General features: G+C 40.7%; 1 protein-coding gene across 2 annotated transcripts in view; it reads right to left on the bottom strand.

The window, feature by feature from the left end:
- Positions 1-761: 761 nt before the first annotated feature.
- The window catches only part of SNAPC1 (small nuclear RNA activating complex polypeptide 1), a 25,021-nt gene continuing 5,309 nt past the window's right edge, over positions 762-20,473 (bottom strand). Inside the window, exons 2-10 of one of the 2 annotated variants that reach the window (XM_034769321.1) lie at positions 18,515-18,674; positions 14,858-14,998; positions 14,154-14,258; positions 12,969-13,127; positions 10,165-10,239; positions 8,762-8,824; positions 6,945-7,089; positions 3,265-3,339; positions 762-1,352 (exon numbers count right to left, since the gene is read on the bottom strand). In XM_034769321.1, the coding sequence (XP_034625212.1) occupies positions 1,318-1,352; positions 3,265-3,339; positions 6,945-7,089; positions 8,762-8,824; positions 10,165-10,239; positions 12,969-13,127; positions 14,154-14,258; positions 14,858-14,998; positions 18,515-18,674 (958 nt within the window). In that variant the 3' untranslated portion in view covers positions 762-1,317. The remainder of the gene's footprint in view (positions 1,353-3,264; positions 3,340-6,944; positions 7,090-8,761; positions 8,825-10,164; positions 10,240-12,968; positions 13,128-14,153; positions 14,259-14,857; positions 14,999-18,514; positions 18,675-20,473) is intronic. The other variant, XM_034769322.1, reaches the window with a different exon arrangement.

Raw genomic sequence — 20,473 nt, 5'->3', positions numbered from 1 at the left:
GAGTTTGGTCAAATTTTTTAATTCTTTCAGTTATGTTCATGCCTCATTTGTGTTTGCTTTCCTCAAACATTTGACTAACCCAAATTACTAGTACAAAGGAGATTTCTGAATGAATCAGTGTGCGTGTTGAAAGAACACAATTACCATTGCAAAGAGAAAACCCCAATTCCAGTAAGCACAACTTAAAATATTCTAAAAATCTGAGTTATGCAGATGTTAAATCTATGAAATAAACAGTCTGAAATTATAAATCAAATAAAAAAATTGAGGACTCGATCTGCTCAATCTTTTTCTTATTGATAAATATGATTGAGTTCAAATAGGCTGTTTCTTGTGAGTGACTCCCTCAGCGCTAGTTCTGAACAGCAGCAATGAAAACGGCCAGTCTTGTCAATTTCACAGTGCTGCTGGGAAACTTATAAGAGCTAAGGCACCACAGCGGTCTTGCATTCTGAAAGACAACACTGCATTGAGCAACACTGGGAAGTTAAATGTGCAGTCACAAAGACAAGAAACAGATTAGACACCCACCCTGATTTTGTGAGGAAAAACAGCCCGGGTGCCACCGGTGAGTGGATTTTCATGCCACAGGTTTGTATTTGTTACAATTGTGCTTTTAAAACTGATCACATGAGACAGAATCCAGTAAAAAGTTTTATCACAACTGAATCTGAGCTCAAGTTCCTAAACATCATGTCACTGTGAGCTAAAAGCAGGCCACGTTTATAAACGTTGTGCACAATGAAACAGAGCATACAAACTTAGTAAAAAAATAATTTATTGCACTTAGTAATCTTAAATAGTCACTAACATTACAAAATTAACAGTTACGTTCTGAGGTTGTAAGAGTACTGATAACACACGTACAAAACAGTCATCCATATAGTGTACATACTCGGAGTGTTCTTTTAGTAGATTCTGCTAAAAGATAGTTATTTGTATTAAATGGGAATGAGTTATAAATGTCAACTCACATGGCAAAAGCTAGACAAAACAAAAAAGCAGCCCTCTGCCCCTCACCATTTCCAGGTACAAGGACACACATACAATTTAGTTTTTGTGAGAAAAAGTTTCCATTCCACTCTACCTTCACCTGGGTTGTACCATTACACAACATATACTGAAGTCACTATTTACAGTTCCACATAACCTGTAGTTCTAGCAGGAGTAATTTTTGCTTTGTGATTTCATTTGATATTCCTGCATAGAGATGACCAAATCAAATCATTTACAAAGTTGTTTTAGACATTTATATTTTGACCATAACAAAATCGAACAGTCTAATTCATATAAGAAATTCTTCAACTTGATCCTTTCTTAACGGGTTCTTTTCCTTTTAGGACGTGGAAGATCTGACAAGAAGAGATACAAGAGGTTCAACAGCCTGTCAGATGACTGTTTTTATAAATAAGAAAGTCAAATAAAAGCTACAGTATACAATTTTATTCAAAATATTAGAGACAGTGTACCCCTTCAAGTATCAACTAGCACTATGGGATCACATTATTGTACTTTAAAGTTTATTCAGATATATAAATACCTTGCAAGCTCTCTGCATATGAACCCGCAATGATCTCAATCTAAGTTTCGCACATTAAGTGCTTAAAAGACTGGATCCCAAATGTTTCATGTCTAAACTGATTGCACATGTATCTGTAACAAGTCTGTTTACCACTGGCATTATCCAAAAACAGCTGTCCTCCATTTCTTCCTGATTTAGACATACAAGTGCTCTTTTAATCCACATGACCATTTAAAGGACATATTAGTAACTCACCTGAATTGCTCTTAATTGCATTACTACAGTTTAAATTTGAAGTCAATAAACTAAATACATTCACTCAAAAGTTAGCTACAATTACATTTTTAATGAGGTCTTCAGACAAAATAGTCTCTCCTCAGCTCTATGAAAATTCCTTGCCCTTTAAAAAGGCAAGCACATACATGCTCCATCTCTATTAATCTATTTTAATACAGTTTCTATAATGCTGACCCCACAAGAGCTTTACCCCACATGTGGCACTAGTTAAAGCCTGTCAATAAATTATTCATCACCTTTCCCACTTATTTTAGGTAGCCTCAGTTTCACCTTAGCCTTTCATATTAATGGTTAGATTCACTGGTCTGTTAAGTCCACTTTGCACTGCGTACAAGATACAAAGTGATCTTAATGTGGCTGGAGATAACCAATAGAAGGTTTCTCCTCTACTCCTGCCATACCTACCTACCCCACCCCAGACATGTCAGGGTAAGGGGATGGCAAGTACTGCTGCTATACTCAATCCTCCACAGGCATGAAGGAGCAGCTCTAACTTGCACTGGGTGGCACAGAATCAGGGAGCTGCCACCGTTTCCAGACAGCCCCCAGTTCCACCATGACTGAGCTCTGCTTGGGCACAGTGGAAAATTTGCCCTGGAAGCTTCTGATCACTGGTCAACTCAGTGAAAACAGAGATTTTAGTAATGCCCTAAGTGCAACTGTAATTTCCATGGACCAGCTCCAGTGGAAGTTCTGTACTCTAAGGTTGTCTTATTTTCAAGTAAAAGCTATGTTCTCCTTCATGACACAAACAGATGAAGGATATCAAAATCTTCTTCCCTCTTTTCCATTACTAATGGAATCACATCCCAACCTTGCCATGCAGTCTCTAATACTGCAGAAAAAGTCCTTACTCCATATATATAGGGTTGGCTCTTGGTCCTTGGTTTGGCTGAGGTAGGATGGCCCCTTTATGACCTCCGACTGAGAGGCTAGCCAGGGCTAGTTTGGCCTCCACTGCAAGTTAGTCCAGAGGCTGCTCTACCATACAACTAAGGCACCTTTTTAGCAACTGGGAGAACACTTGAAAGAGGTTTTATTCGCCCTTTTAATAAATATAAGAATTGTAAGTTCACCTACAGCATTTGCCAAGAATAAATATCCTCCTTTTAACGGAGTGCAATCTTTGCTCTGACTGCACTATATTAAGAACATGGGAAAAGATGCATATGGCACTACAAGACTTTTAAAATGATTATTCATGTGCTTGCAGGGTGCTTGCTAAAGCCTTGTGCTATTTTATGGAAATAAACTTACAGGTTTAGAAATAGTCTAGCTGTGACAAGACTGGAAAACCAGAACTGCAGTAGTTATAATACAGTAGGTAGAGCTCTTAACTGCACCTTCTGTACTTTGAAAACCACAAATATATTTGCAAAAAGAAACACTAGACAGTAATTGCTTACAATAAACACATCTCAAATTTATTGGGATTGCAGTCATACCTTCTTCACTGGAATTCTCTTCTTCTGTGATTACAGGCATCCTACGATTCCGAGTAACAGCTTCCTTCTTTATTGCTTGAAACAAAGAAATATTCAGGGGAAAATTGCCACCAGTTATTAAAGTCTCTGCCTCTCAGTTACAAACAATCCAGACAGATTGCTTACTTGATCTTGATTAGAAAAGCAGACATCAGTTCGTACTGAGTTTTTAGCACCTTCACAAAACCTTAATTTGGCTCTTGAGCAATAACTGGTAATATAAACATAAAATATACTAAACAAAGACTCTGAAAAGATAAATGCAGGGTTAGTTAACATTAGCCAGAGAGATTACAGGGAATAAAGAGGTTTTGCAGATAAAGTGCTACAGATCCATCAGACCAAATAAAAGCACAGGAATTAAATTCATAAATAAAATGGCTGGAATACTTCAGTTTTTCAACACTGTCTTAATAAAATAAGGTTGGACACCTAATGAAACCCTGATTAGAATATACTTGGAGGAATGTAAGAAAATACTTGGAAAATATGACTACATAAAAATGAGCTGATCCAAATGATATACCATATATACTCGATTATAAGCCGGTTCATTTATAAGCCGTCCCCCCCAAGATGGATAAGTAAAAATGGAAAATTTTTATAAGCTGTTCATAAGCTGACCCTATAATTCAGTGGTCAGCAAACTTTGGCTCCCAGGCCATCAGGATAAGCCACTGGCAGGCCGAGATGGTTTGTTTATCTCGAGCGAAACCTAAGTAAACAAAGTGTCCCGGTGCGCAACTGCTTACCCTGATGGGCCAGGACAGCAACTGGTGGGGAAATTTTTTGGGGAGAAGCTGGGGGTCAGTGGAGTAACCCTTCTGACCACCACCCCCATGACCCCACCCCTAGCCCAGGACCCTCCACTCTCCCCATCCCATCCCTTCCCACCTTATCTGGGGAGGGCTAGGGGAGGATGTCTCTGGCTCCAGCAGGCCAGACCTGGCATCGCAGCTGCAGCATGTTCCAGCGGGCTGGGCTGGGCTGGGCGGCACAGCCGCAGCGTGCTCTGGCGGGGCCGAGCGGCACGGCTGCAGCCTGCCAGCTCCGGAACTGCCAGCGCTTCGAAGGCTGGGGGGGTGAACAGCGTGGCCAGAAGCGGAGAGACTCTGGCCCCCGCCTCTTCCCTTCTGGCTCTGCTGGCTGTGCTGCCTCTCCTTGCTCCCTCTGTTGCGGGGAGGGTCTGTGTCCCAGTTCTCCCTCTCTATACCCGTTCATAAGCCGACCCCCGTCTCTGGTGCTTCCCTTTTTTACTAAAAAAAATTCAGCTTATGAACAAGTACATAGGGTACATCTTAGGGTACTAAGTGAATTAATTTACTGAACTACTGAATTATTTTTGGAATGTAGGAAGATAAGCCAATGCCAGACTGGATCAGATCCTAGGTCCATCTAGTCCAGTATCTTGTCTTTTACAGCAGCAGGTACTAGATGCTTCAGAGGAAGGTGTAAGAAACCCGCAGTAGGCAGAACTGGGGTAATCTGGTTCCCATACTTGATCTCACCCTGATCTCTAACACAGTAGAACCTCAGAGTTACGAACTGTTGACCTGTGTTAAACAAACTACTAAAAAATAAAGGGAAAGCAACATTCTTCATCTGCATAGTATAATCTCAAAGCTGTATTAATACAGTACAATAGTCAGTTGTAAAAAAATAAAAAACAACAACAATGCAATTGTGACAGTTGCAGTCTATGTGGTTTTATAAAAATTTGATAAAGAGTGAATATAATGTAAATGGAATATGCTTCATGCAAAAGGTCTCTTGTAAGGTATCATTACAAAGCTTATAATCTACTGAGTGTGATCATCATATTTATATAAATGTGCCACTCTTGTATCTAAAACTAGAAATATGAAATATAACTCTGAGGGCCTATTGTAATTATGCAAAGTGTGGGCCATTAATGGTGGTTTGGAATCTTGATGACTCCCATTAACCAGGACCATTGTCTGCAGATGGCTGTGTTTTACCTTTTTCACACCCCTGAGCAAGAAAGTTGCAGCGCTGTAAAACGCCAGTGTAGCCATAGCCTTAGTCTTCCTGTATACGTGTGTGCTGGCAAGTGGGTAAAGAAGTCTTGCAGTGACATGTGATCAGGTCACCTGAACTGGAATCCATCTTTAACCTGGTGTCTTTCCATTGAGAAGGAGGCATGGGAACTCAGAGAGGGACAAAAGGATTCCCGCCTTATGCAAAAGATATATAAAGGGGTGGAAGACAACAAAGGAAAGAGAAGAGCGATCATGAAGAATCCCCTAGCTACCACCTGAGCTGGAATGAGAGCTGTACCAGGGGAAAGAATTGTGCCCAGGCCTGGAAGGTGTCCAGTCTGAGGAAAAAACTTACTGAAGCATCTCTGAGGGTGAGATTATCTGTATTTAGTTTGATGAGACATAGATTTGCACATTTTATTTTATTTTGCTTGGTGACTTACTTTGTTCTGTCTGTTACTACTTGGAACCACTTAAATCCTACTTTCTGTATTTAATCACTTTTTACTTATTAATTAACTCAGAGTATGTATTAATACCTGGGGGAGCAAACAACTGTGCATCTCTCTATCAGTGTTATAGAGGGCGAACAGTTTATGAGTTTACTCTGTATAAGCTTTATACAGGGTAAAACGAATTTATTTGGGTTTAGATCCCATTGGGAGTTGGGCATCTGAGTGCTAAAGACAAGCACACTTCTGTGAGCTGTTTTCAGATAAACCTGCAGCTTTGGAGCAAGTAATTCAGACCCCGGGTCTTTGTTGGAGCAGATGGGAGTGTCTGGCTCAGCAAGACAGGGTACTGGAGTCCTGTGCTGGTAGGGAAAACTGGAGCAGAGGTAGTCTTGGCACATCAGGTGACAGCTCCCAAGGGGGTTTCTGTGATCAAACCCATCACAGCAATGTTTCCAGTCCTCTTCAAAAGAAATGCATTGGATGCCAACAGTGTCACCTGAACTGAAAATTGACTGAAGTACCATTATTGAGGGGCAAAAATAAATGGCAGTGTGTTTCAGATGAGAGCGGGACGCATCTGGTGAGGTACTCAAGACATCTGTATTATTAAGTAACCTTCTTAAGTATCTTCATTAATAAACTTAAAGAGCAAATAAATACTGAATTATTAAACAGAGGATATTCATTCAAAAATACAACAGGAACAAAAACAGAAGATAGAAACAAAAGGAGAAAATCAGGCTATTTTCTCTGGATTTTGGGCTAGACCCCCAGGAGCTATCAACATTCAAACACTGCTCCTACTTTCATAAAGGCCAATCCTTGCCCAGAAGAAGAGAAAGAACAACAGTTGGTAGTTTGCCATCTAACACACTGGTGAGAGTAAAAAGCCTTCTACCCTACATTACTGGCAATAAAGAAATGTTTGGTGGGAGAATTACCAAGAGCAGAGATAAGAGTTCACTTTAGCTTAGCCACAGCTCTTTCCACCCGCTGAGGGAAAGAAGACAACTGAGCAAGATCAGACAAGTCAGGTGCATTTAAAAAGGGAAGTGGCATCTCAAGTCCTTTGCTTTATTTCCTGTCTCCATCTGCTAATAAGAACTATAACCAACTGCCTTGCCTGACAGAGGGGAGAGAAGAGTTCCTTAGCATCTCCAGTACCACTAATATAATGAAGAATTACCTTTGGTTTCCAATGAGTTTCTCTTCTGTGTCAACTGTGACCGCTCTCTGCTTCTTTTACACCTGGGGGTTTTCATTTTTCCCTGATCAGACCCAGATTCAGAAGATTCTAGTTTAACTTGACGGTGCCTTCTTGATTTGGAGGCCTAAAATCCAAACAAATCCATTAAGCAACAGAAAGGAATCTAATTACTACATACACACAATACTGATACTTTCCTCACAAGATTCAGCTACTTGCTGAGTGTAAGACATGTTAAGACATCTTTGTGTCACCACTACTATGCCAGTAATCACAGACTACTTAACACAGCAGTTCTCAACCAGGGGTCCGGGAGCCTCTGGGGAGCTGCAAGTAGGTTTCAGGGGATCCACCAAAATAAACTAGAGAGGAGGGCCAGCATTAGACTCACTGGGGCCCAGGGCAGAAAGGTGAAGCCCGAGCCCCTCCTCCCTGGGCTGAAGCCAAAGCCCAAACAACTTAGCTTCGTGGAGCCCCCTTTGGCATGGGGCCCTAGGCAACTGCTCTGCTTGCTACCTCCTAAAGCCAGCCCTAGCTATTAATCTACTGAAAAACAGTTGTGGCACAGGTGTGCCATGGAATTTTTATAGTGGGGGAGAGGGATGGGAGAGAACCCCTGGTTTAAACAGACAAGAAAATAATGACAGTAAGTATCCATAGTAGTTAAGGACTGGGCACCCAACTCTTTTAGGCACTTTTGAAAATCCCACCTCCTAAAGTGTTACCATTTCAGACTAACAGTGCTTATATGACATTCAAATAACGAACACATTGTGAGACTTATTTTCAAGAACACAAAGACCTTCCTGGTGCTATATCAGCCTTGATATTTTTATAGTTATTTTTAAGCAATAAGTAGCAAATGTTAAGAACATTTCTTGTGTAACAAAGACAGACTACCAAGACCGAACAGGGGTTTTACTATCCAGTTTTGGACTCCATTTTTCTTTTAGTTGCCTGGGAAAGCAACATCACTATACCTTCAAAGTTTTACTACTGTATATTCAGAACACTACTAAAATCACAATATAAATATGTGCATCCACATTCCCCAAATTAGGAGAGAAAAATGTTTAAGAGTGGGTCTACTATAAAAACCAATCCAATGGAGATCAGGGGATTTCATGTTCATTGGTTCAATGACTAATCAGATCTAGAATAACATTTTCAAAAGTACTTAAGTGACTTAAAAAACTAGGTCCCATTTTCAAAAAGTGACTTCAGAGCTTAGTCCCATTCACTTTTTAAAACTCCCAAGACTTTGAAAGTTAAAAGCATTTAGCAGCCTAAATTCTAAAAAGTCACTTTTGAAAATTTTACCTCATTTCATTTGACAGGTGAAAGTATGGGAGGTTTTTTGCTTTGTTTTTAACTGCCAGCAAAGACGGTTCGCCCTGGGGTTGGAAAGTCATGGCAGCTTTCTGAAAAAGTGTGTACAAAATTCTGTTCTCAGTTACCCTGTGTAACTCCACTGAAAAAAGGGTGTGCACAGATATTAAATGAAGGCCTGACATAAGGAACTTTACTAATAGTTGTGTCACGTGCCAGACTAGAATCCATCTCACTCTCTGAATACCTGTATTGCTTCTGCAAAGCTAATAGGAGTAGTAAAAACTTGTTTTTGTTGCCAATAAGGTGGTTAAGACCGAATGCCCAATGGGAGCAGGGCTTGAAGCAGATGGTGCCATTTTGATAAATCACTTTTCTGACCATATTACAATTTAAGTCAATGCAAGTGTTTTTGGAAAGTTAATGACTAACAATTCCCTAACAAATATACCTATTTGTTTACTTACCTCAGCAACTGCATTATAGGACTTGTATTTGATTTTAGCCAGTGCACTTGCTCTTTCAGAACCCTGTAAAGAAACAAGAAAAAGGTCAGAAAAAGCCAGCTAAAAGTTAGCTTCCAGCATATCCCCTTAATTTTCTTCCAAGCTCATTTTTATTTGCAATCACAGAGCTTTTCACCCAGATCTCAAAGTGCTTTATTAAATTGGGGAATCAACATCCCTGTTTTATATATAAGGAAACTAAGTACAGCTAGCAACACATGCCCAAGGGGTCACCACATGTCAAAGACCCCAGATCTCCTGTCTCCCACACCCTTGTCCTATCCTCTGAACCATGCCAACTGCGGGCTTTATAGGTCTGCTTGCATTCATACAAAAATACTTTGACTTAGTATTTTTCAAGCGTTTGAGCAAGGGCCACAGAGCTTTGCTGCTATGTCTTAGCTGTCCATTGATCTGGTTCTTCCTTATGATCAATTATGAAAAACAGAAATAAAATACAATTCAGCCTCACTTTGCTCAAAGAAACTAGCATCTTAAAACAACTGGAGAATGAAGATAAATGAGTCAGCGATCCCTTCTGTGAATGTACAACCTGTTTATAAGATTCACTCGCTATGTCTCTATAGTGGAGTTGGGCACGGGGGAAGAGAATAAATCTCAATATTTACAGTATGCAACTTGATGGTATATAAAAGTGTACAAAGGAGGCAGTTTCCATATTACCTGATATAACATTCAGTGAAAGGGCAATATTAAATTAAGAAACAACTGCTTAAGAGTCATTGTAGAAGATGCATCTTGCAAACTGTGTCATTTGTAGAGAGCTAAGTGTGTAAAATAACTGCTGCTAAAAAAGTCCTTATTTCAGTAAAACAAACTATCAGATTTCCAGAGTAAAGCAACTGTGACTTTGGTTTTCCTAGGTTTCCACAGGGCAGAAAATCATACACGCAAATAGTTACCTTTCTATGAAAGGTAACTTTTTCTGGGATTTAACCCAGCAGTTATTGAAACAAAAAACAACACTATGAAACAGTTTATTGTAAAAATTGAATATAGCATTCAGTTGACACTACAGGAGAACCAAAAAGGAATTTGGCCAGGATAGTAGGGATCAAACTCCTTCTTATGTGGAGAATGGCCATGGCATTCTTCATGAAAAGTGTTCAGGACCTCTCAAGTTGTGACCTATGTCCACCACTGACAGAGAACAACATACTTGCTTAAGAACACCAACACTACTTCCTCCAGAACTCTGGAATTTGAAGGTCTCCCATTTTAGTACTGGCCAGGCTTGACCTGACCACTGCTTAGCTTCCTGACTTGATCACAGATTGACATGCTCTGACTGCTGATTAGGTTGTCCAATAACATTAAGATATTACACAGTAAACTTTTCTTACTTCTGAGTCTTGAGAAGTCCCTCCTTCCTTTTTGTCAGTCATTTCTTCACTATCTTTAGCCTTTGAGGAGGATTTCTGAAAAAGTATAGATATATATTTAAAACTCATTCAGGACTTGAACAAGTCAACTTTACTATGCACATTTTCAGGTATATCAGTTTCTATTTGACAACATTTAAAACTTTAAAAGATCAATTTATTTTAGGAAAGTAACCACATTCCCTTCTACCTCAGTCTAATATTTTAATTACTAGTATCATGGCCCTTGCATGACTTCAAAGTAAGTGTGCGTAGCACATTTAACATTTACATTACAAGATTGCTTTAAGTAGGGATCTATGCATTCATAGAATCATAGAATATCAGGGCTGGAAGGTACCTCAAGAGGTCATCTAGTCCAACCCCCTGCTCAAATCAGGGCCAATCCCCAACTAAATCATCCCAGCCAGGGCTTTGTCAAGCCAGGCCTTAAAAACCTCCAAGGAAGGAGACTCCACCACCTCCCTAGGTAACGCATTCCAGTGCTTCACCACCCTCCTAGTGAAATAGTGTTTCCTAATATCCAACTTAGACCTCCCCCACTCCAATTTGAGACCATTGCTTCTTGTTCTGTCATCTGCCACCACTGAGAACAGTCGAGCTCCATCCTCTTTGGAACCGCTCTTCAGGTAGTTGAAAGCAGCTATCAAATCCCCCCTCATTCTTCTCTTCTGGAGACTAAACAATCCCAGTTCCTTCAGCCTCTCCTCATAAGTCATGTGCTCCAGACCCCTAATCATTTTTGTTGCCCTCCGCAGGACTTTCCAATTTTTCCACATCCTTCTTGTAGTGTGGGGCCCAAAACTGGACACAGTACTCCAGATGAGGCCTCACCAATGTCGAATAAAGGGGAACGATCACATTCCTCGATCTGCTGGCAATGCCCCTACTTATACAGCCCAAAATGCCATTAGCCTTCTTGGCAACAAGAGCACACTGCTGACTCATATCCAGCTTCTCATCCACTGTGACCCCTAGGTCCTTTTCTGCAGAACTGCTACCTAGCCATTAGGTCCCTAGTCTATAGCAGTGCATGGGATTCTTCCGTCCTAAGTGCAGGACTCTGCACTTGTCCTTGTTGAACCTCATCAGGTTTTTTTTGGCCCAATCCTCTAATTTGTCTAGGTCCCTCTGTATCCGATCCCTACCCTCTAGTGTATCTACCACGCCTCCCAGTTTAGTATTATCTGCAAACTTGCTGAGAGTGCAGTCCACACCATCCTCCAGATCATTAATAAAGATATTAAACAAAACCAGACCCAGGACCAATCCTTGGGGCACTCCGCTTGAAACCGGCTGCCAACTAGACATGGAGCCATTGATCACTACCCGTTGAGCCCGACGATCTAGCCAGCTTTCTATCCACCTGATAGTCCATTCATCCAACCCATACTTCTTTAACTTGGCGGCAAGAATACTGTGGGAGACCATATCAAAAGCTTTGCTAAAGTCAAGGAATAACACATCCACTGCTTTCCCCTCATCCACAGAGCCAGTTATCTCCTCATAGAAGGCAATTAGGTTAGTCAGGAACAACTTTCCCTTGGTGAATCCATGCTGATTGTTCCTGATCACTTTCCTCTCCTCTAAGTGTTTCATAATTGATTTCTTGAGGACCTGCTCCATGATTTTTCCAGGGACTGAGATGAGGCTGACTGGCCTGTAGTTCCCCGGATCCTCCTCCTTCCCTTTTTTAAAGATGGGCACTACATTAGCCTTTTTCCAGTCATTCAGGACCTCCCCCAATCACCATGAGTTTTCAAAAATAATGGCCAATGGCTCTGCAATCTCATCCGCCAACTCCTTTAGCACCCTCGGATGCAGCGCATCTGGCCCCATGGACTTGTGCACATCCAGTTTTTCTAAATAGTCCCAAATCACTTCTTTCTCCACAGAGGGCTGGTCACCTTCTCCCCATACAGTGCTGCCCAGTGCAGCAGTCTGGGAGCTGACCTTGTTCGTGAAGACAGAGGCAAAAAAATCATTGAGTACATTAGCTTTTTCCACGTCCTCTGTCACTAGGTTGCCTCCCTCATTCAGTAAGGGGCCCACACTTTCCTTGACTTTCTTCTTGTTGCTAACATACCCGAAGAAACCCTTCTTGTTACTCTTAACATCTCTTGCTAGCTGCAACTCCAAGTGTGATTTGGCCTTCCTGATTTCACTCCTGCATGCCTGAGCAATATTTTTATACCCTCCCTGGTCATTTGTCCAATCTTCCACTTCTTGTAAGCTTCTTTTTTGCGTTTAAGATCAGCAAGGATTTCATTGTTTAGCCAAGCTGGTCGCCTGCCATATTTACTATTCTTTCTACACATTGGGATGGTTTGTTCCTGCAACCGCAATAAGGATTCTTTACAATACACCCAGCTCTCCTGGACCCCTTTGCCCTTCATGTTATTCTCCCAGGGGATCCTGCCCATCTGTTCCCTGAGGGAGTCAAAGTCTGCTTTTCTGAAGTCCAGGGTCCGTATTCTGCTGCTCTCCTTTCTTCCTTGTGTCAGGATCCTGAACTCGATCATCTCATGGTCACTGCCTCCCAGATTCCCATCCACTTTTGCTTTCATGCACCACTAATCCTTTAGACTTCCATAGAGGCAATGTGTACACATTATGTATCTGATGTTTCACTCATTATAAATCTTTTAAGACAAAGCTTTCATTTATCATTTGAAAAATATATTCAGAGGTCTTCACACATTTAATACATTCTACACACTCATGATGACCTGCACTGCCACAGCACAATAGAGACTATAGCCTACCATTTTGTCCTGTTGCCATTGCTGATATTCCAAAATCGTATTCTTAATATTAATTACAAATTCATCCTTTATCAAGCTCAAAGCCTTGTCCGGCTGGGATTTGTCAGTGGAGATCAGACACTTCATTTTCTGATAGTGGTCATGAACATTCATCATTTCCTGAAGAGAAAAATGTTAAAAAAGATGTAGCAACAAATAAAGAATATAAACTCCTGATTAAATATGGACATTGTGCATATAATTTTTTTTAAATCACAGTATATTGAACTAGCAACTGTTTTAAAAAGGAGGTTGTTAAAATTAGCTGATCACTGTCAGTAATAGTAAGTCACAAGAGTGTATTAAAATCTAGTATCATGGTCTCACCAGCTTAGGGGAGAAGCAGAGGAAGACAGACTGTGCACTAAGAAGGAAACTCAGTAAGAAACCTCAGTGGTACCAAGTAATTATTTTCAGGCAGAGATTTCAATCCTCAACCGTTTGAGGCATTTTAAAGTTTCCCCCCAATTCATTGTTAGTTAATGTTTCAGTGGCAGTGGAGAATGTGAGATGGGGGCAGGTCTTCCCCATGTACAAGTCTAAGCTGCTAGAACCAACTGGAAGAGACATCATGAACCAGACGGTTGGTCGACATGACTAGACATGTAATAGAAGAAAAACTCTATCCGGCTTCCAGTGCCAGAGTTTGTACAGGTAACACTACACTAAACAAAGGGAGAGCAGTAAAATGACCACAATTTAAAATGGGAAAATAGGCAAGGGTAAAAAGAAGGGAAAAAAAGTAAGGCCCCAATCCTGCAGCTGATTGTATGCTGGTACATCAACACGCCCACTTGTATACAGTTAATTGCTGAATCAGGGCAAACACAAATGTCAACATTTAAATTAAAATACTGTCTTTTGCAGTGTACTTCCACCAATCCTTGTCTGAGAGCTGCCTATTTGGATTGGAAGGGAATAGTCTTCTTAACATGTCTGTGAAGCACTTTGCACACTTTCGGTATTATACAAATATCGTAGTCCTTCCGTGAAAATAGATGCAGTGTTTCAGAATGGATGGTAAAACTGTTGGTACACATAACTGTCCTCATTTCTGTAACAGAACTTTTATGAGGACCAGATTATGCAATTAGAGAAATTATATTTGACAATAATAATTATTTTGTAGCATAAAAGTTACTGTACCTCCAACACCTCATTAGTGATGAGCCTGCTTACTCGGTTACTTAGCTCCTTAAATTCCTCTTTAAGTTCAGTTCCCCGCATCTTTTTCTTAGTTCTGAAGGACAGCTGTATAAAGATGGGTATATTTCAAAATACACGGTAAAAGAAATGTTTATAACTATGAAAATTCTCACTTGACAGTCAAAACTGAAAGATGCTGAAAGGCATGGATCTAGAAAACAAGGTGATCCCAACGTTCAGCTGTATAGATTTATTTTCAAGCATTTAGTCTCACAGCAATGATTTAATAGCTTTTGTGAAACATTTGTTTTTAAAAAGAGATGTTCTTCACTGTTATCAGAAATTCAAGCCACCACCAAAAACTCAGAAAAACTGAATGTTAATTTCTACAGATTAAAAGCCATGATAAATTATAAAGCTGCCAAAGCAATATTTTTTCAAATAATTTGCTAGTTTTTTAAAGCAGAACATTAGATGCAATCTGAATCCATCATAACTACATTTTAAATTCAATAGCCTCTATCTGAGTTAGTTATGTAAAGTGCCTACTGCACTTTTGGGTATTGTAAAAAAGTAACTGCAAACCAAGCGTATTGGTGCTGCTCAACTCTCTCCATTTCTTATTTTTAACTAAACATTGTACAACAATTAGAAGATAGACAGGGATTTTCTAAAGGAAGTAAGTTCTTTGTGCAATAACTCACTAGTTTGGGCATTGCTGTAAAGTGAAATGCTTTGTCTAGTCTCAGCTTCCTAAATATATACGCTGCATCATAATGCTGGGCATTTATCAGATCCTGTTGAAACCTCTGAACTTCAAGCCACTCCTTGAGTGCAATTCTGATCTGCAATAGAAAAGAAGAATCTATTTTACTGATATACATTTCCTTGAACAGTGATTAGAGATTTTAGCTGACCAGTGGAGTAAAGTCATAGCATGCTACAAACTAGAGACAGGCCTGTATAGGGTATATATGACAGAAGTGACCTCAAAACTACCGAAAAGATGCAGTAACAGATTCTAATAGTAACAAGTAATTCATTTAATTGCCATGTTTACTATTCTAGGTTTAACCATCTGTTTTGACAATGAATATAAAGATGCCAATCTTGCTCTGACTTTTAGGGATGTTTATATAAAAAAAGTTAAGGAGGAATTAGAAAGGTTACTTGGACCAGTGACAAGTACCAAAGGTGCAAAGCCAAATACAGACAGGAGGTATGGGTAGCGTCCTACCAAATTCACGGTCCATTTTGGTCAATTTCACAGACATAGGATTTTAAAAATTGTAAATTTTCATGATTACAGGTATTTAAATCTAAAATTTCACGGTGTTGTAATTGTAAGGTTATTGTAGGAGGGGTTGTGGTACCGCTACTCTTACTTCTGCGCTTCAGCTGCTCAGAGTTGAGCAGCTGGAGAGCAGCGGCTGCTGGCTGGGAGCCCAGCTCTGAAGGGAGAGCCGCCGCCAGCAGCAGCGCAGAAGGGAAGCGTGATACGGTATGTCGCCCAGTTCTGAAGTCAGCACAGAAGTAAGGGTGGCCACACCATGACCCCCTAAAATAACCGTGTGACCGTCACAACTCCCTTTTGGGTCAGAACCCCAATCTGAGAAACACTGAGCTCCCCCGTGAAATCTGTATAGTATAGGGCAAAGGCACACAAGAGACCAGATTTCACAGTCCATGACGCACTTTTCATGGCCGTGAATTTGGTAGGGCCCTAGGTATGGGGTAGCACCTTGAACGCTTGAGGTGCACTTTAGATCACTATCTGCGATGGTTATGTCCATGGGGAAAGTTCATAGTATGCATAATTTTCACCCTTTTATGACAGTTTAAATTTCTTTGCATTAATTTTTATGGTCTATTTTGAACTTCTGAAACCATTTTCAATTTTTTGGTATATTTGGCTATTTTGATCACCCATATCAGCCATTTTGATCGACAATGGCAGCTGGTGAACTTTGGGGCAAGTGGATCATAGCAAAAATAAAAATCATGGATCCTTGCCCCAAAATTTTCCTAGGCAGGGGGCCAGAGACCATGCGCAAGTGTACAGGGCTCCATGCCTTCGCATAGCCATGACATCTCCCCCAGGTGAAACCAGAACCTCTCCTCCTCCCCACCTCTCTCCCCAGAGAAACAAAGAACTCTCCTCACTCTCCTCCCTGTCTATGATCAAGTGGGACCTTGCCCACCCCACCTTCCCCAACAGGGAAAAGGGGAGGATTGGCCCTAGGAAAGCAGACCTCCTATGCCACTTAGGGCTCTTAACTACCTTGGCCATTCCTTGGCCTGGACCTTATTCCCAGGATGATCCTCCTCCTCTATTGTTCCCTCTCTCCTCCTCCTCCCCTACTGCCTGAACTGTAAGGGTCTGACAGGAGGCAATTTAGGAATTTGGAATGGTATTGGGGCACTGGTTTCCCCACCCTAGCTGGTGGCTTGAGCAGCAAATCAGGCGCACCAAACGCCATTTAAAATTTTCACGGCTTTCTCCTATCAGACTTTCACTGCACAATCTGCACACATACCACAGAGACAGTGAAGAAAGCCCTGCACAGCCACGGCGCTATTTGCTGTGTTCATCGGACCCAACTGGCAGTGACTGATGCAAAAGCATAGATTTAAGACCTGAATTCATAATTAAAATGTAAAAACCAGGAGGATTATTGAAAATTAGGGAGGACTGGCATCTCTCTGAATAGGGGCAAGCAACACTTCTCTCAAAGAGCAAAAGTCTTAGATTCGTAGATGGCTGAAACACTATGTTTAGCTACGAGAGTGCAGACTCAAGTTCATAGTTTTTTTAAAAAATTCCGTTGTAAAGTTGTAGTTTTATCAATACTGCAATGATATTTTACTGAAGTACCTTTCCCTCCCTATCTATTCTGTCAACCTTCCACTTTCTCCAGTTGATCGCAACTTCTTAGATCACTGCTAAAACTTATGATAGTGGCAGCCATTTGAGTTTTAAATACCTGTAAAGTTATTACAGGTTTCACCAGTTATCTCAATTGAATTACCTGACTTGTCTGAAGTTAAAGAATGCACTGTAACAGCATTAGTAATTTATTTCAACCAGTGAAGTGCAACTTTGGGCCCAAAACTTGCAAAGACTTACATATGCACATATTTTTACTCATAAGTAGTCTAATTATACCTTTCCTTACACTGCATTTCCGACACCACCTTTACATTTTGTTTCTTCTCCAAAACCTTTCTAATACTTCCACACTATTTCAATTTATCTCATCAGTCCCTGCCTCTCAGCCCACATATGCACTTCTTTTCAACACAGCACTTGGAAATTTTACGGACACTTAAAAGTCAGGGAATAAACGTACTAGTTAAAGACTAATGTCAAAGATGCCTCCCCCCCTTGTGTTCTGATCTGCCAAGGTGAGAAGTTAATTCATACACTCCTCAAAGCTGTAAAGAGAACAGTGTAAGGATTCTTACTTAAGTGCCATTATTTTAACCTGCTCAAGAACTCCAGCTAGGTGTATGAAAGCTGTGAAGTCTTCCCTCTACCCTGAGAGGGAGAGAAAACATTTTCCTCTTGTTTTCCTCTCCTACCCGGAGGATCCTGGCTGTGAAGATGGTTCCTGCTACTTTACCCCTCAGCTCTTGATGGTGCAAAAAGGATGCATCTACTCTACACCTCCCCCAACATCTCTTTTTAGGTCCCCCTTTCTAAGGAATAGCTTGAGAATGTGTATTTATATTGCTTATACCTTTCATGATCCCAGCACAGAGAGAGGGGATGCTGGGTCTCTCACGGGAGGGAGGGGGGTTTATGTGGAGATGCCGGATTTCTCACGGGGGCAGAGGTGCGGGGAGGATGCTCAGTCTCTCACAGGAGCGAGAGGAGTTCATGGGGTGCGAGCGGGTCTCTGCTGTATATATGGTTCTGAAGAGTAACAAACGAAAACTGATGAAACTTTGGTCAGTTTTCACATTGCTACATGTTGGGAAAAACATAAGCACTAACAGTGCTCTGCAGCACTAGGGAAAGACTGCTGATCGGTTTACTCTCAGCTCACATTTAGAAGCCTAGAAACTTTAATTTTTTTTTAAAAGGAGAGTTTCCTATAGGCACAGGCAAATGATATTTTAAGTTCTGAAAAATACAGGGGCTTTAGTTAATTTAGCCAGTGTTTAGGCTCTCAGACTTTAATGATGTTCAAAAAGGGTAGTTTTCTTAGAGGGCCCATTTCTTCCAGAATACTCATGTTTTTATTCATAAAAAAGAAGAAAAAATCTCTTCAAGTTGTGGTGGTAAAACATACAAGAAATCTTAATACAATCATAAAAGTCTGATATTCTTTTGAGAATGAATCCTCAAAAAGACTTACCTTTTGTTTTGGCTTACAGAGTTGCGTACTATACAATCCATACAGAAGATACAGAGCACCAACACGAATCTGGAAAGTATAAGGAGGCAAGAAGTATCGCCATGCCAGATCCAACGCCTTCTGTGTAAACTTATTCTTCTCTAAAGGCCTTGTTTGACCACTAGACAAAGAAACAAAAAATATATCATTATTTGCTTTTTATCTAAGTACAGTTTTTAAAACCCATTAATACATTTAAAACTTATGTTAGACTAAGGTCTGATTATAACTGACAACTCTTCAAGGATAATCAGGGTTAAATCTCTTAAATTTTATCTCTTGCCATTCTGTCATTCCTTACATTAAACAGAAAATCTATGTTCTGAAGGATGCAATGATCTAATTTTGTTCTCAGAAACCCCATATGATGAGGCTACAATCAAACTCCTCGGTCCTGAATGTCCTTGCTTTTGGTGTTAGTCAGACTTAACATTGCTAGATACTTTTATATTCATGTTTTTCCTTACTAAAAAGGGACCAACTGTTTCATTACTGCATTTTCTAATCTATTTCTACATTTAGGAATTGAAATAGTATGCTTAGAGTACAGCCAAAGCGCATGGGCTCAGTACTGCATGAGCCACATGAAATACAAACACTACATTCATAATTTCAGTATACCTTACAAGAATTAAAGCTTTTGAGGTTTCACTTTCTCCCTCTTTTAAGTTTGCTTTATATTCTTATTTTTCTTAAAGTTACAGACTCTGAAAAATCCAGCCCCAACTACATGAGCCACACCATCAGGGGTCATTCACCTGCACATCTACTAATATGATATATACCATAATGTGCAAGCAATGTCCCTCTGCCATGTACATTGGCCAAACCGGACAGTCTCTACGTAAAAGAATAAATGGACACAAATCAGACAGCAGGAACGGTAAAATACAAAAGCCAGTAGGAGAACACTTCAATCTCCCTGGACATTCTATAACAGATTTAAAAGTAGCTATACTTCACCAAAAAACTTCAAAAACAGACTTCAAAGAGAAACTGCAGAGCTACAATTCATTTGCAAATTTAACACCATTAATTTGAGCTTGAATAGTGACTGGGAGTGGCTAGCTCACTACAAAAACAATTATCCCTCTCTTGGTATTGACACCTCCTCATCAATTATTGGGAGTGGACCACATCCACCCTAATAGAATTGGCCCTGTCAACACCAGTTCTTTACTTCTCTTCATGTGTCAGTATATTTATGCCTACATCTGTAATTTTCACTCCATAAATCTGAAAAAATGGGTTTTTACCCACAAAAGCTTATGCCCAAATAAATTTGTTAGTCTTTAAGGTGCCACCGGACTCCTCATTGTTTTTGTGGATACAGACTAACACAGTTACCCCTCTGATACTAGACTCTCAAAGTGCAGAGCTTGGTACACTGGCTGCAGAGGAGGAGTAACTGACAAGAACTGTCCATAGTGGGAACATATTAGAGCACAGCTAGAGCTAACAATATGATTTTGAATTACGCTACATTCAGATTGGTGTCAAGTATCACGGGGTAGCCCTGTTAGTCTGTATTCACAAAAACAACAGGGAGTCCATGCATCTGAAGAAGTGGGTTTTTTACCCACGAAAGCTTATGCCGAAATAAAAAATAAATCTGTTAGTCTTTAAGGTGCCACCAGACTCCTTGTTTTTTTACATTTAGATTGACTGTTATGATCCCAGCACACAGAGAGGGGGATACTGGGTCTCTCACGGGAGGGAGGGGGGTTTATGTGGAGGTGCCGGATTTCTCACGGAAGGTCAAGGGGTGCGGGAAGGATGCTCGGTCTCTCACAGGAGCGAGAGGAGTTCAGGGGGTGCAAGCGGGTCTCTCATGGGGGGGAAGGTGTGCCCAGTCTCTCACGGCGGGCGAAGGGTCTCTCTCAGAGGGGTGAGGGGTGCGGGGGAGTGCCGGGTCTCTCA

Source organism: Trachemys scripta, chromosome 4 (genome assembly GCF_013100865.1).
Source record: "Trachemys scripta elegans isolate TJP31775 chromosome 4, CAS_Tse_1.0, whole genome shotgun sequence".
In the NCBI taxonomy this organism is placed as follows: Eukaryota; Metazoa; Chordata; order Testudines; family Emydidae; genus Trachemys; species Trachemys scripta.
The sequence above is the reverse complement of the archived record's forward strand: the minus strand, read 5'-3'. Positions and strand labels throughout refer to the sequence as shown.